Raw genomic sequence first — 13648 nt, 5'->3', positions numbered from 1 at the left:
TGCATATTTCTGACAGATTTGGATTATTAAAAACAAGTATTAGACTGAGCATGAATATATAAATTGTATATTAAATTTATGTTTTAATATACATATATTTGTGCTAGGCAATGATAATTTTTATTTTAATTTTTTATCGCGATTAATTACACGATTGTCTGGGATTAATCACATTGTTATGCACAACATTCAATAATGCATTCAAAAGTAGTGTATTTTGCACTTTTTTCATTTAAAAGTACTGCTATATGAACAAAAGTGCTATAACATTTGGTTTGCAAACACTTAAAACAAATAAGGTGCTTTTTTTTATATCAGTATTCCTTTTTTGTAGCAGTTAAAATATTTCTTGTAAATCTCAATTTATTACATTAATGGAATCAAAATAATGCGGGTGCGGGCGGGTAGAGACTCGTGTGTGCAGGATGCAGGAGAATAAGTGTGTACTCTCTCTAGGCAATCTCAACTGTGCCTGAGCAAGTCTGACTCCCAAAGTCTGGTTCGTTTGACTAGTGTGATGGACTTTTATAATAATAAAAAAAACTGTGTTGATGCGAGATTAAAATAATTGTCAACATTAATCAACATACATGCATATATAGCAAATAATTTGTTATAAGTATTTTTGTAGATGGATCAGATAATTTGCATTCTATATTATACTTAAAATTCTGATTTTAATGTTTTTATATTTGTATATATGTATGCAGTGTGTATACATGTCGTCTTTTTTTTTTGGATGAAATTATACATGTATTAAAAACAATTTTTAAATGTGCTTTTTTTAACATGCTTTAACTACTGTGGCTTAGTGGTTAGCAAAAGGAATTAATAAAAATGTCCCCTTTACAGACTTTTTAATATAACCCATATGTTCTGATACAAAGTGTTTTGCGATCTTGTGAAAACCCGTTACATCAGTAACCGCTACCTTGCCAGTAAAGGCTGGTTTATACTTCTGCTTCGAAGTTTTCATTAATACTTCTTTGTCATTGTACGTGTCGACGTGCAGTACACATGCAAATCGCTAGTCTGCAGTGTCCACTGGCATGTTGCTGGTGTAACCTGCGGTACCACGGCAAAAGCCGAAGAAGCGGCTCGTCGGAGAAGCATTATAGCAGTGATGGTGGCAAATAAATATCAAATCATTAAATCATTATTTAAAACTGCAAAAAGTAGACAACAACGGAACAGGGGTCTCATTTATAAAACTCTCCGTAGATTTCATCCTAAAATTTTATGTAGGCACAAAAGCTAGATTTTGGGTACGCCCAAAAGTTTTCAGATTTATAAAACCATGCGCACGACAGATCCTGCGCAAAAATCTCTTTATAAATCCCAGTCAGGGGAAGATTTTGGGTACGTGCATCTCCACCTCGTCTCCTCCCCGAAATCACCAAATATGGAGCTTACAACACCTAGTTTTACTATGCATAACCTCATCTGCATATCATTTCCATGAGAATTACCATGCACGTGACACCATGTTTAACACAGAGACAGTTGGGAATTAGTATCCTTGCTATGTTTTAGAATAAATATATGAAAATATCCATAAAAACAAAATGGTTTCAAATAGTTCTCAGATATTTTAGATCTCATTCTTTTACACTGGCCAAATAGAATTTCAATTATTTCAAATGAAATGTATGCAGTTTTGCTGATAAGATAAACATATTTTAGCTTTTTTAGTGGAAACCGATAAGCCCATATTTATTGCAGTGTACTGTCTGATTCGGTGTGTCACTGACAAAGTATTGTAAAAAGGAAACATGCAAATCTTACCGTTTTCTCCTAGTTATGTCCTTCAAATATAGTGGAATTTTTCACAATGTTGTAGAGGTGACTTCACACGACATTAACACCTCTGTGCAGCTGTGGTTGTACAGTAATCCCTCAGTGTCCGCCATAATATCGCAGTAAGTGCGCATCATTGATCATTGTTCTAGCTAAAATAATTCTCATTACATGTGATATGTAGTTTAGTTTCAAGATTAATTATTGTGCACCTAGGACTCCTCTGTGTCATTAAAAAATAACATGTCACAGGAAAATTGTTTATTGTTAATGAAATTATGCAATTATGTTGTTTGTTAAATCATGTAATTTCAGTGCTAATCTCCTTCAATGCGAGTGGAATATTTAATGTAAATGTGTATATCGACATGAAAACTGAGTTTAAAATTGTTGTTTACTTCATTAATTTTCTCACTCCATGAAAAAGAGTGCGTACGCATGGTCTAGAATATCCAAACGGTGCGTACATATTTACGCCACGTTTATTTTTTATAAATCCCGATATGTGCGGAAAAAAATTGCGTACGCAGTTTCTATGCCTATTTTGTGCGTACGCAACGTTTATAAATGAGTCCCCAGGAGAAGATATGGCATTCTTTTAGTCTCCACAAGGACTTGTACCATGGCAGATTAACATTGTTTGTCAAGGACAACTACTGATGTATAATGCTATGTAGTATAATAAATGATAAGACACTTGTTCTTTGCTTTGTTTTATTTTATATGAGAAAGTGTAACATTAAAATATATTGAAGTGCACATTATAAACACACACCAAACTCAAGTACATACGGAGGAAGGGGTTCTAGCAGACCAATCACAGTGCTTGCGGTCCGCGTAGAATTGGCGCGCTGTTAGATTTTTGGAGAGGTGCACGTCAGGCTACGGCGTAGGTTACGGTGTAGGGTGTGCGTCTATGCGTAGGCTATGGCATAGGTCTGGCGCAGAAGTATAAATCAGCCTTAACTAACACTGTTTTGATGTCATCTGTTTGAATACAGAGAGGTGCCTGGAAGATCATGAACTGGTTGTTCCTGTGCAGGCCTGCATGTCTCCAGAGAGCAAGTTTCTCTTCAGGAAGAACTATGCCAAGTACGAGTTCTTCAGAAACCCACTGGTGAGTTGTCACAGAGAACAACCGTTTTCATTCATCCCACCCATGTGTTTCCTTACCTCTCAAGACCACCACTTCAAGCTTAAATCCTATGAAATTAAAGTCAAATTATCCTCAAAAATCTTGCTAAGAACAATTGATTCATGACCTATGAGCTATAAATCCCTTAAAAATTTAAATATCTCCAAAAAACATCAAGTTCCCACATTCCTGTATTCCATATGTGAGAAAAACCTCCTTGTTAATCCATTTCCAGCAGTTCAAGCACAGCTTGCACGTATTCCACCTGAAATAAGCGAGTAACCTGCTTTTTCTAATAAGCCAGTACTCAACACCTTTTAACTGATGGCATTTTGACAAGTACATTTGAATGTGTCGTATAAGCGTCTTACGGAATGAACACTGTGAAACATTTTATCCTGCTTTGTAAGCCATGGACTTTTTGTATGCTTGGAAAAAATGTTCATGCAAAAGCTTAATCTTATTTGAGCCTCTGCTTTAGTACGGTATGTACAGTGTGTGTCAGCACTTGAGGCATCTTTGGGCCGGTTAGCCCGAGTCTGTTTTGACAGAGCACTTAACCTGCTCTTGGTAATCTGTGGCTTTGGCAAATGCTTAGTGCAACTCACCTAAATTAGCTTTAGATGAGTTTCAGCTCGTGCGTATGCTTGAATTCATGCATGTTTCTTACCATGATCCTGTAACTCAACTGTATAAGAGTCACGCCTCGATTTACTGGTTGTTCAAAAATTGTGTTGTTGATTACTGTGATCAGCTAATCTATTTATTACTCATCTAAATGAATAATTGTAATTACACACACACACAGTGCTAGGTAGTACTGATCACATGTAATCTGGATACAAGTACTTGTAATTAAATATTACATTTTAAAATACTCAGTCACATTACAGTTACTTTTTTATAGATTACATGATTACATATGATTCACACAATGACAGTAAATTATTCATAATTTAATTTGCTGGTATGCTCTATTTCTTATTTCTTCCTTTTTTCAATTCTACCACTTTTATATTATTGGTAAGTCTTCCTTTGCATCATATGTTGATAACAGTGGAATATAATAAATATTAAAAGTAATAATTAACATTTACAGAAAGAGAATTCCGTTAAACCTTTATCAAAAAAAAAAAACCGCAAATTCAAGTCTTTGTAACAAATTCAGAACTTGTTCCATTCTTTGCCCTCAGTTTAGTAACAATCGTCTTATGTAATTGTCTACTAAGAAAGGCATCTGCTCTTGGTGAGATGATCCTAAAACAGATTAATTATATATGGCTTCCTTACTAATCATTCAAACTAATGAAAAAAAAAAAAAAAAAACATTGGCTCAACCCTAGTTCATACACACACTATTAGTTCCATTAAGTTTCTTGTGAAATACTGGCATATGTTGAGTGCAGATGTTTTTTTCTTACCTCTCACCCTTTATCTTCCTCTCACAGAACTTCTTTCCGGAGCAGATGGTAGCGTGGTGTCAGGAAACTAATGGCTCTATCCCGCAGTCACAGCTCTTACAGGTGAGGAAAACACGCAAAAGATCTGTGACACAGCAAAATCTGGATTAGCTCACATTATGAACCTGTACGTCACACTTACATGACTGTTGCAGCTGAATGAGCATTTTAGTGGATTCAAACTGCTTTTGAAATGCATCCTCATGTCTTGTGATGGCAAAGAGGCCGCGTTATTGAAGCATGAAAGGCATCCAGGTTTGAAGAACTCATTTTCCAGATGGTCCTCTGCTTTTTCCCCCTCCTGCACAGAATTTCTTGAATTCCAGCAGCTGTCCAGAGATCCAGGGCTTCCTTTATATGAAAGAGACGGGCCGCAAGTCCTGGAAGAAGCTCTACATGTTCTTGCGCCGTTCTGGGCTGTACTACTCTACTAAAGGAATGTCTAAGGCAAGCTTCTATTTAATATTATAATATGAATTAAAATCTTTGAATTTCACATGTATTTATGGACATATCAGTGATTTTACAAGCTCTTATGTATCTGTTATTCCTAAACTTCCTCGCAAATAAATACAGTGCGGTCCAAAAGTCCATGTTGAAAGTCTGGGAACTTGAACCTGGAAATACATTTTTGTGATTTAATGTTGAGTTAAAGATTTCTAGGCCATTAACACATTCATGTCAACTGTTTTATTAGTAGATTATAAAAAGATGTATTTAAAAATATGGTTTTAGTTATTTAATTTTATTTTTAGAATTTCAAATAAATATTTGATGAATTATACAATTGTTATTGTAATGTTATAAGGAACTTAATTGTAATTTTATCATTATCAATTCATTTATATTATTATTATTATTATTATTATTATTATTAAAAATAGATATACAATAAACAAATAAGCATATTTATGTTCATTTTTCCATTGAACCTTTAATTTTCTTAATTTACATTTACATTTATGCATTTATTCAAATAATTCAAATTGTAATAAAAAATGCATCAAATTAGTTTAGAATAATGGCAAATATAATTTTCACTGCAGATGAAATGCTGAATAGATTTTTTACTAGTGGTCTCAGACTTTTGGACCATGTTGTATTTTTATTTTCATAAAGGATTTCAGAATAACTTTTCCACCGTTCACAGCAGTCATTATGTAGGTCCGTCTTTGGGAGTTGTATTGTGATGGATTTTTAATTGGGTGTTTAGGAGCCAAGGCACCTTCAGTTACTGTTGGACTTAGAGGAGAGCAATGTTTTCACTGTGACGACGGGCAGAAAGATGCACAACGCACCCACAGACTACCAATTCTGCATAAAGGTGAGCAGGATGACGGTCAGTAAATGAACAAAATCACTGACATTAAGAATAGAGGAGGCATGGCTGGCACAGTTTCAAAATCAATGATTATTCCTCTTTAAATAACTACCCATGCCTCACCTGGTACAGTGCATGCTAGTCCGTATTAACTTAATTTGATTTGACAGTAGATATATTGCTTGATTGACAGCCCAGTAAGGGCAGGACAGAACAGAAGGAGTTGAAGATGCTGTGTGCCGAGGACGAGCAGAGCCGTACGTGCTGGATGACTGCTTTCAGACTGCTCAAGGTATACAGTAAAAACAGAATACTAATGACATATTATTACAATTTAAATAACTTGTTTCTGTTTTAATGTATTTTAAAATCCAATTTATACCTATGATAGTAAAACTAAATTTTCAGCAGCCATTAGTCAAGTCTTCAGTATCTGTTTAATATTTTATGGAAATCATGGTACAATTTTTTTCAGCTTTTTCTGATGAATAAATAAGTTGATTCATTTATTTGAAATAGACATACACCAGACACACCAGATTAAATGTCTTATTTTGTTTAATTGTTTTGTTGTTTGCTTGGAAACTTATTCTACAAGTATATAAAATGATTATTATTTAGTTACTACAGATTTGTGGTGAACAAGCTGTCCCTCAGATACCTCCCGCACACACTCTTGTCCATTATTATTAACTCAAGACAAACACACTCTTTTCTTTCTAGTTTGGAATTCTCCTATATCAGAACTACAAGAGCCCACACCAGAGAAAGACTGCCATATCAAACTTCACCACACCTGTGGTAAGAAACACATTAATATGTTACTCAGTGCTAACTCTCTAGTGCACTTGATGGGTTAAATGTGCTGTTTTCACGCTTCTGAGTGTTCACCTGGTATTACATGCACCCTGTGTGCTCTTGCTGAGAGTTCACTTAATCTGCTCATAACAGTATGAACAGTGTGCTAATGAAGCATGTGGCTATAGATTCCTTTACGCTGATGTGCACTGGGAACTTTCATTCAGGGGAAATGTATGAACACAGGGGTTGCTTTAGGGATTCATTTAGAAGGTATTTAATAAGGCTTTAGTGGTTTAATTAGAGAGGTTTAATGCTGATCATAGCAGGTTGATGTTGTTGAGGATGACGTGTAGGATTTGTGTGTCTGTTATGCCTTTAGTTATTTCTACATATAAATGAATGCTTGTTTTGTAATAAACAGCTGAGCTGATCAAGTGTAATATTATTTTTATTATAGCGGAGTGTGTCTGAGAATTCGCTGGTGGCCATGGATTTTTCAGGAAGGACGGGTCGTGTGATTGACAACCCTGTGGAGGCTCAGAGCGCTGCCATGGAAGAGGGACACACTTGGAGAGTGAGTGGTTAGATGCATGTATACTGAGATAATGAATTAGAGTTTTTAAGGTCTTTTTTATGCATTTATAACAATTTTTTAAATCTCTGTTCAGAAACGAAGTCAGAGAATGAATGTTTTGGGAAGCCCCAGTCCTCTACATCCTTCACCGTTAAGCTCAGGTGAGTGTCGCAGCATTTACTTGCTGTTTAGTACCTTCAGCATCAGTTGATTTAAGTGGTACTTCAATAAAAATAACAATATTTCATGCCAGTAAATGTGGACTTTATGTTTATGTCCCCAGTGATCCACAGGACGCAGTTATGGTTCCATGGCCGAATTATGAGAGAGGAGTCCCACAGGATGATTACGCAGCAGGGCCAAGTTGATGGGTATGCCATGTTCCACATTTATAGTCAATATTAACTGCTGTGTTTTTGTAAGAGGGTAGTGAAATGAATCAGTGTTTTGTCTCGCAGGTTATTCTTATTGAGAGACAGCCAGAGCAACCCAAAAGCATTTGTTCTCACGCTGTGCCATCATCAGAAGATTAAACACTTCCAGATTTTACCTGTGAGTCCCTAATAAACACTCAATACAAACTGCCCTTTTGCATGTATTAATGTTCATACAAGTATAAAGAGCAGTGCAAACTGCTATTTTTTTTTTTTTTTTTTTTTTTTTTTTGTCATGTTAACATATACTTAAAAAAAGGCATAATTTACAGTTGTCAGTGATTGAGAAGAGGTACAGGAGAAAATTAAATGTTAAAATCTTTTTTAGGCTAAATTTATTTTTAAATTAATGAAAAAAATTATTTTGTCAATTGTGAAAGCAAATGTTAGTTATTTTTATATATATATATATATATATATATATATATATATATATATATATATATATATATATATATATATATATATATATATATATATATATATATATTCGTATAATATACTGTTATTACGTATTAATATACTGTTTAATATTATCAAAAATATATATTAAATAATTATGAATGGAATTGTGCCTTAGTAATTCACAGTTTACCCCAGTCCCTTAACATTATGCCACATTTTTATTTGTAAGACTGTCTCTCTAAAGGCTCTTTTCACCTTTTTCTCTCTCTGGCAGTTTGAGGAGGACGGCCAGGTCTTTTTTAGCCTTGATGACGGCTCTACCAAGTTCACAGACCTGATCCATCTGGTAGAGTTCTACCAGCTCAACAGGGGCATCCTGCCCTGCAAACTCAAACACCCCTGCACCATGGTGGCCTTATGACCCCCTCCTGATCCTTACAAACAACACACACACACACACACACACACACACACACACACACACACACACACACACACACACACACACACACACACACACACACACACACACACACAGATACAAGTAACTGAGAACCTGGATGCTTTTTTAAATAATAATTTCCAGTAATTTTCACAATAAGCTGACGCAACCCACGGGCATGAAAAAGATCTCTGTTTTTCTCACTGCTCTGGGATTAGCATGGAAACATTTGGGAATAGTTATGGGACAAGATCAACTTCCCGAACAACCTGTCCTTTGGTTTTGACAAGGATGTGTTTTTTTTTTTTTTTTTTTTTTTTTTTTTTTTTTTTTTTTTTTTTATAAACAGTGTCTGTGGTGATCTTCATGAACTTTCACTGAAATCAAGACTTTTTCATCATTCAGGACATGACACTAGACACACCCCCCATAAACTGATTGGATCGGGACGGTCATTTTGTGTGGTGTGTCTGTGGGGAAGTTACTTGATGACGATTGATATGTATTATGTTATTTCCTACCTGAACATTTTGCACTCTCAAGCTGAAAACAGGTGATCCGCTTCATCCTGAGCTTAATGCAACAATTGTTACCCGTTTGCCTTCCTCCTACAGCTCACCCTTTCATTTTTTGTTCTGTTCTAAACTCTTCCTGGGGATCCCCTGTGTAATGATGGGATTAGTGCAGCAGCGATGACAGTAATGACAATTTGAGGTGACAAATCCTCAGCCAAATAATGTAACCCGGTCTTTCATACATCGCTATGTCTATGTCAGCGAGGAGGGACTAGCCACAAGGGGTAGTAGACTTGCACTTCAATAAATTATACTTGATTACTTTGCTTTACCAGAATAAGAAATAGTTAAGTTTGGAGTTCTAATCAAGCTTTGCCTTAAAGGAATGTTCTGAGTTAAATATAACTTAAGCTCCATCAACATTCTCCATCGCATGCTGTTGATTACAACAGGAAATGTACTTTAAAAAAAAAAAAAAGCATGTCGACAGTCACCTGCTTATAATGCAGCTCCATTTTTCTCAATGAACTTGCTTTGTAAGTGGATTTCAATCAACATATTTGGTCTTCAAATTTGTTTCCAAGCTGTCAGACAAGTATTTCTGTTATAAACTAAATTATGCCACAGAGTTGCACCATAGTTTAAAGGGACAGTTCACCCAAAAATGAAAATTGTCATCATTTGTCAAAATGGTCATCCTGATGTTGTTCCAAACATGTATGACTTCCGTTTTTCAGTGAGACACAAAATAAAATAATTTGATGAATGTTTTTGTTCTTACAGTGAATGTCAGTGGGGTCCAAAACAGCATTTGGACTCTACTGATTACAAAGAGACATTTTTCGAAATAGTCCAAATTCATAATAATATTTTATGTTCAGTTTAGGTATTATAAATATTCTAATATTTTTTTTTTGTGTTCCACAGGGAAAAAAAAATTGAGTAAATTGTCCCTTTAAATCTGATTTAACTCAGAATGTAGTAGTTTAGGGTGCAAAGGTTTTGAGAATTATCCATCTCATTTTAATCCAGATCACTTGTTCTGTTTAAGAAGACAATGGCATGATTTAGCCCACTGAATTTGCAATGTTTCCTGTCAAAATGCACGTATTTCGCTCCTGGCATTGAAATGCCATATTGATTGTGCGTAGTTTATATTTGGAGCCATCAAAAACTTGACTCGGGCCTTAGAGCGCCACTGAAACTTGACCCAGGCCTCTTCGGTGTGGTGTATATCCCACCCAGAGCACAATTCAAGAGGGTTGTTATTCGTTTCCTATGCGGACTCCAGGTCGTGTTACTTAGCTATTAGTATAGCCCGAAGTTTAACAACTGCCTTTCCAAATCACTGTGCTGTTCTTGAGCCATGTTAAACCCCTAAAGTGACAGGCCAGGCCCGGAATGAGCGCCTGTGGGGATGCTCGAGGATTTTGCGAAGTCCCGTCTCACAGGCGTGTCCGTAATCCTCCGGGGCTGTGTGACATAATGCGGTGAGGAGATTATCTCCCGTGCCAGTTTTGCAAAAGGAGGTTAGCAGAAAAAAAGCCGGTGTACAGTTACCTGCGGCGCTACTTAAGCAGTCTCCTGTCTGTCCCAAACGCCCGCCTTGTTACCCTTACAACACTGGCCCAGCAAGACTAAGCTATGGTTTTATATGCTAACTCTGACAGCTGACTGTTATACTGCTGAGCTAGAACCACATGCGCCTAGGACGAGAGTGTGTACGACGCACACTGCGATTGTCAAACACTTTATACCACACAAGCACCTTTTGATTTTCACATTCGATTCACGCTGCTTAACTTATGTGAAACGCTTTAAGAACTTCATCTCAGATGTTAGCTACGACTGATCTGCCTTATCTTACGTTAATGCTTCTTTGCCGCTTCATACGTAAATCGACTTTGTAAATTGTTACAAAAAGTACAAGCTTGATGCATTCATTGTCAGGGATTGCGGTTGGGTTTTCATCACATGTTAGACTTAGTAATTAAGTCACAGTTCCAGCCTGCATGAGTTAGACAAGGACACCAAAACAAAGTATGTTCTAATTGGAATAAATAAATGTGAACACTGATTAGTTCCGTCCAGGTGTTTGGATAATGCTTCTTTTTATCAGACTTGTGCTGTGTGGCTCACAATTATGAAAAGCCAAACATGCATGTAAAATCAACTCCCCTGATCTTTAATATGCCGTTTTGGTGGATTTTTTTTGAAGACATGTGACTTGAGATTATTTCACATGTAGTCTATGTTTGGCTCAAATGCAGCTTTGTCTGTTAGAAACATGGAAACAGTCATGCTCTTCTAAGTATGTGAAGCCTAAGGAGAGGTAGTAGATCTAACACTGTATTAAAACACCATCTATGACTATATAAATGTGGTCCGCTCCAAAACAGAATGAAGATGTTGTGCATAAAGTGCAAATTATGCATATTCCCTCTCGATTTGTACCAGTGTGAAATATTTTTAGCTTATATCATGTTTTCATTTTTATGTCACAAATGTCTTTTTTATAAAGAGTATATATTACAGTATTAAATAAAAAATGTCTTCTGTTGTCTTTATTTCTCTATTGGTTTGATGGTCAGAATGTTTAGATTAGATTATGTAATGAGATTGTCCAGTCTATCATTACATCCAATGGTTTTCTCATTCATAAGTGCTTTAAAAATACTTTTAAAAGGTTGAAGCTTAACAGTTTAAGGATGGATACACAGACAGATAAATAGATAGATAGGCCTAGATAGATGCATGAATTAGCCTTTTGCATATTTCTCTTTATGTGGTTAATATAAATTCATGTAATTTCCAAAAAAAGATGCAAGAGCGGGCTCGTCCGGGATTTGAACCCGGGACCTCTCGCACCCTAAGCGAGAATCATACCCCTAGACCAACGAGCCATAAAAATTTACGGTAGGACTGTGTGCCACGTTGCATTGGACCATGAAGTGAGTTCGGGATGCTTATTTTGGCGGCGTCTACCGATTAATGGCGCCATCAGGTGGCATAAACCTGAAGTTACAGAGGTGCCCTTTAGTACAAATCACCTAGATTCATTTCAGCAAAGTAGCAATTACTTTGCGAGTCTATAGCTGTGTTTAAAAGCCTGCAAAAAAATTAAAACCTGATGTCTATGTTATCTGAAAACTGAATGACATTAGAATGACTATGAATATTTACTTGGAAAAAATATCTTCTGGTAGCTGGTCTACCTTAGTCTTTTACAAAGGACTTAAGACATGGCTAAGCAATGTTGCTGAATTAAAATATTATGTTTATAGCATAATCGATAGTTGTTAATGTGAACACCAATGTAGTACAGATACCAGATATGATTTGAAAAAAAAAAAAAGTATCTCTTGATAAAACTTTACTCAAGGTAAATACCGATTCTACTACTGCTTTAAAAAGTGAGTTAGAACGGACTGAGCTTTATGAGACAGAAAACTTTAATAATATGCTTAAAACGTGCTGTTTTGTGCTGAAATAGGACAACTGACTGCATGATTGTTGGTCTTGTTATAGACCATACAGTACAGGGAAATTTCAGATTCTTCTTGATGTCGGTGGTGCAGAAAGTTCACTTTGCGCGTTTGCATGACTTTATCCCATATGTTGATCTCAGCTGGCTCGTTAGTCTAGGGCAGGGGTGTCAAACTTAGTTCCTGGGGGCCACAGCCCTGCTCCAACGTGCATAGCATGTAGTTTTCAAATAAGCCTGAAGTACCTGATTTGCTGGATCAGTGGCTTTTAATTAGGGTTGGAGCTAAACTATGCAGGGGTGTGGCCCTCCAGGAGCTGAGCTTGACACCCCGGTCTAGGAGTATGATTCTCACTTTGGGTGCGAGAGGTCCTAGGTTCAAATTCTGGACGAGCTTGTCTTTTCATTGCCAAAATACAGGATCAAATAAGATCAAAGTTAAAGGGGTCATATGATGCGATTTCAATTTTTCCTTTCTCTTTGGAGTGTTACAAGCTCTTGGTGCATGAAGAAGATCTGTAAAGGTGCAAAGAATGAGGTCTCACATCCAAAGAGATATTCTTTATCAAAGTTAAGACTCTGCCACCCCCCCTAAAACGGCTCATTCAAACACGCCCCCACATCTCTACGTCACTATGTGGAAATATTTGCGTAATGCCGCCTAAATGTTCATGCAGAGAAAGAAGGCGTGGTTTCAGTAACCGCAGTTGAAGCAGCCATATCAGGGAGATGCTGTGTGTATCTAGGCAAAAGCACTTTATTTGGCCTTTCGAAAGTAGATGCATTTAGGAATCTTTAAGATTACTTACAACTGAACAGCAATGCATTTTATGGATGACCGTTTCGTGAACCTAATTCTGACTTTGCTACGACAATCTGGCGCTTCTTAATCAGCTACTGTATGTTTTGTTATTAGTTTAAGTATTTGCTACTGACTGTTCAAATGCAGAGTTTTGCGCGTCGTGTGTGTGTTTGTGTGTGTGTGTGTGTGTGTGTGAGATAGACAGGGTCACACAGTGGAGTCAGCTGTCTTAACCGTCCGTGGCTTGTGTACTGCAAACACATAGGAGCTTCATTACTGTGTCTGTCACTCGACTCTGTTCCCCTTTTGGGCTTGAACTGATGGTAAAACTAAGGACATTATTAACTGTCTTTACATTTAGTTTGAAAGATGAAGATAGTGATTATGGAAAGGGACGTTACATTTCCGACTAGTGCTTGCGATGTTCGGCCAATCACAATGCACTGGGTCAGTTGGCCAATCAGAGCAGACTGCGCTT

At 36.6% G+C, this 13648-nt stretch overlaps 1 protein-coding gene and 1 non-coding gene across 4 annotated transcripts in view; one reads left to right on the top strand and one right to left on the bottom strand.

The window, feature by feature from the left end:
- The window catches only part of LOC109079331 (growth factor receptor-bound protein 10-like), a 53293-nt gene extending 42329 nt beyond the window's left edge, over window positions 1-10964 (top strand). The window contains exons 8-19 of one of the 3 annotated variants that reach the window (XM_042776682.1): window positions 2799-2914; window positions 4381-4455; window positions 4702-4839; window positions 5606-5716; window positions 5907-6005; window positions 6437-6514; window positions 6972-7088; window positions 7183-7249; window positions 7372-7459; window positions 7547-7640; window positions 8202-8404; window positions 8465-10964. In XM_042776682.1, coding sequence (XP_042632616.1) covers window positions 2799-2914; window positions 4381-4455; window positions 4702-4839; window positions 5606-5716; window positions 5907-6005; window positions 6437-6514; window positions 6972-7088; window positions 7183-7249; window positions 7372-7459; window positions 7547-7640; window positions 8202-8348 — 1130 coding nt within the window. In that variant the 3' untranslated portion in view covers window positions 8349-8404; window positions 8465-10964. Of the gene's footprint in view, window positions 1-2798; window positions 2915-4380; window positions 4456-4701; window positions 4840-5605; window positions 5732-5906; window positions 6006-6436; window positions 6515-6971; window positions 7089-7182; window positions 7250-7371; window positions 7460-7546; window positions 7641-8201; window positions 8405-8435 lie in introns of all 3 variants that reach the window. The other 2 variants (XM_042776681.1, XM_042776680.1) reach the window with 2 other exon arrangements.
- Window positions 10965-11715: 751 nt separating this feature from the next.
- trnap-agg lies at window positions 11716-11787 on the bottom strand. The gene has a single exon. It is a non-coding gene; the product is annotated as a tRNA-Pro (tRNA).
- Between the last annotated feature and the right edge of the window lie 1861 nt (window positions 11788-13648).

This window comes from Cyprinus carpio, chromosome A19, assembly GCF_018340385.1.
Source record: "Cyprinus carpio isolate SPL01 chromosome A19, ASM1834038v1, whole genome shotgun sequence".
NCBI lineage: Eukaryota > Metazoa > Chordata > Actinopteri > Cypriniformes > Cyprinidae > Cyprinus > Cyprinus carpio.
The sequence above is the reverse complement of the archived record's forward strand: the minus strand, read 5'-3'. Positions and strand labels throughout refer to the sequence as shown.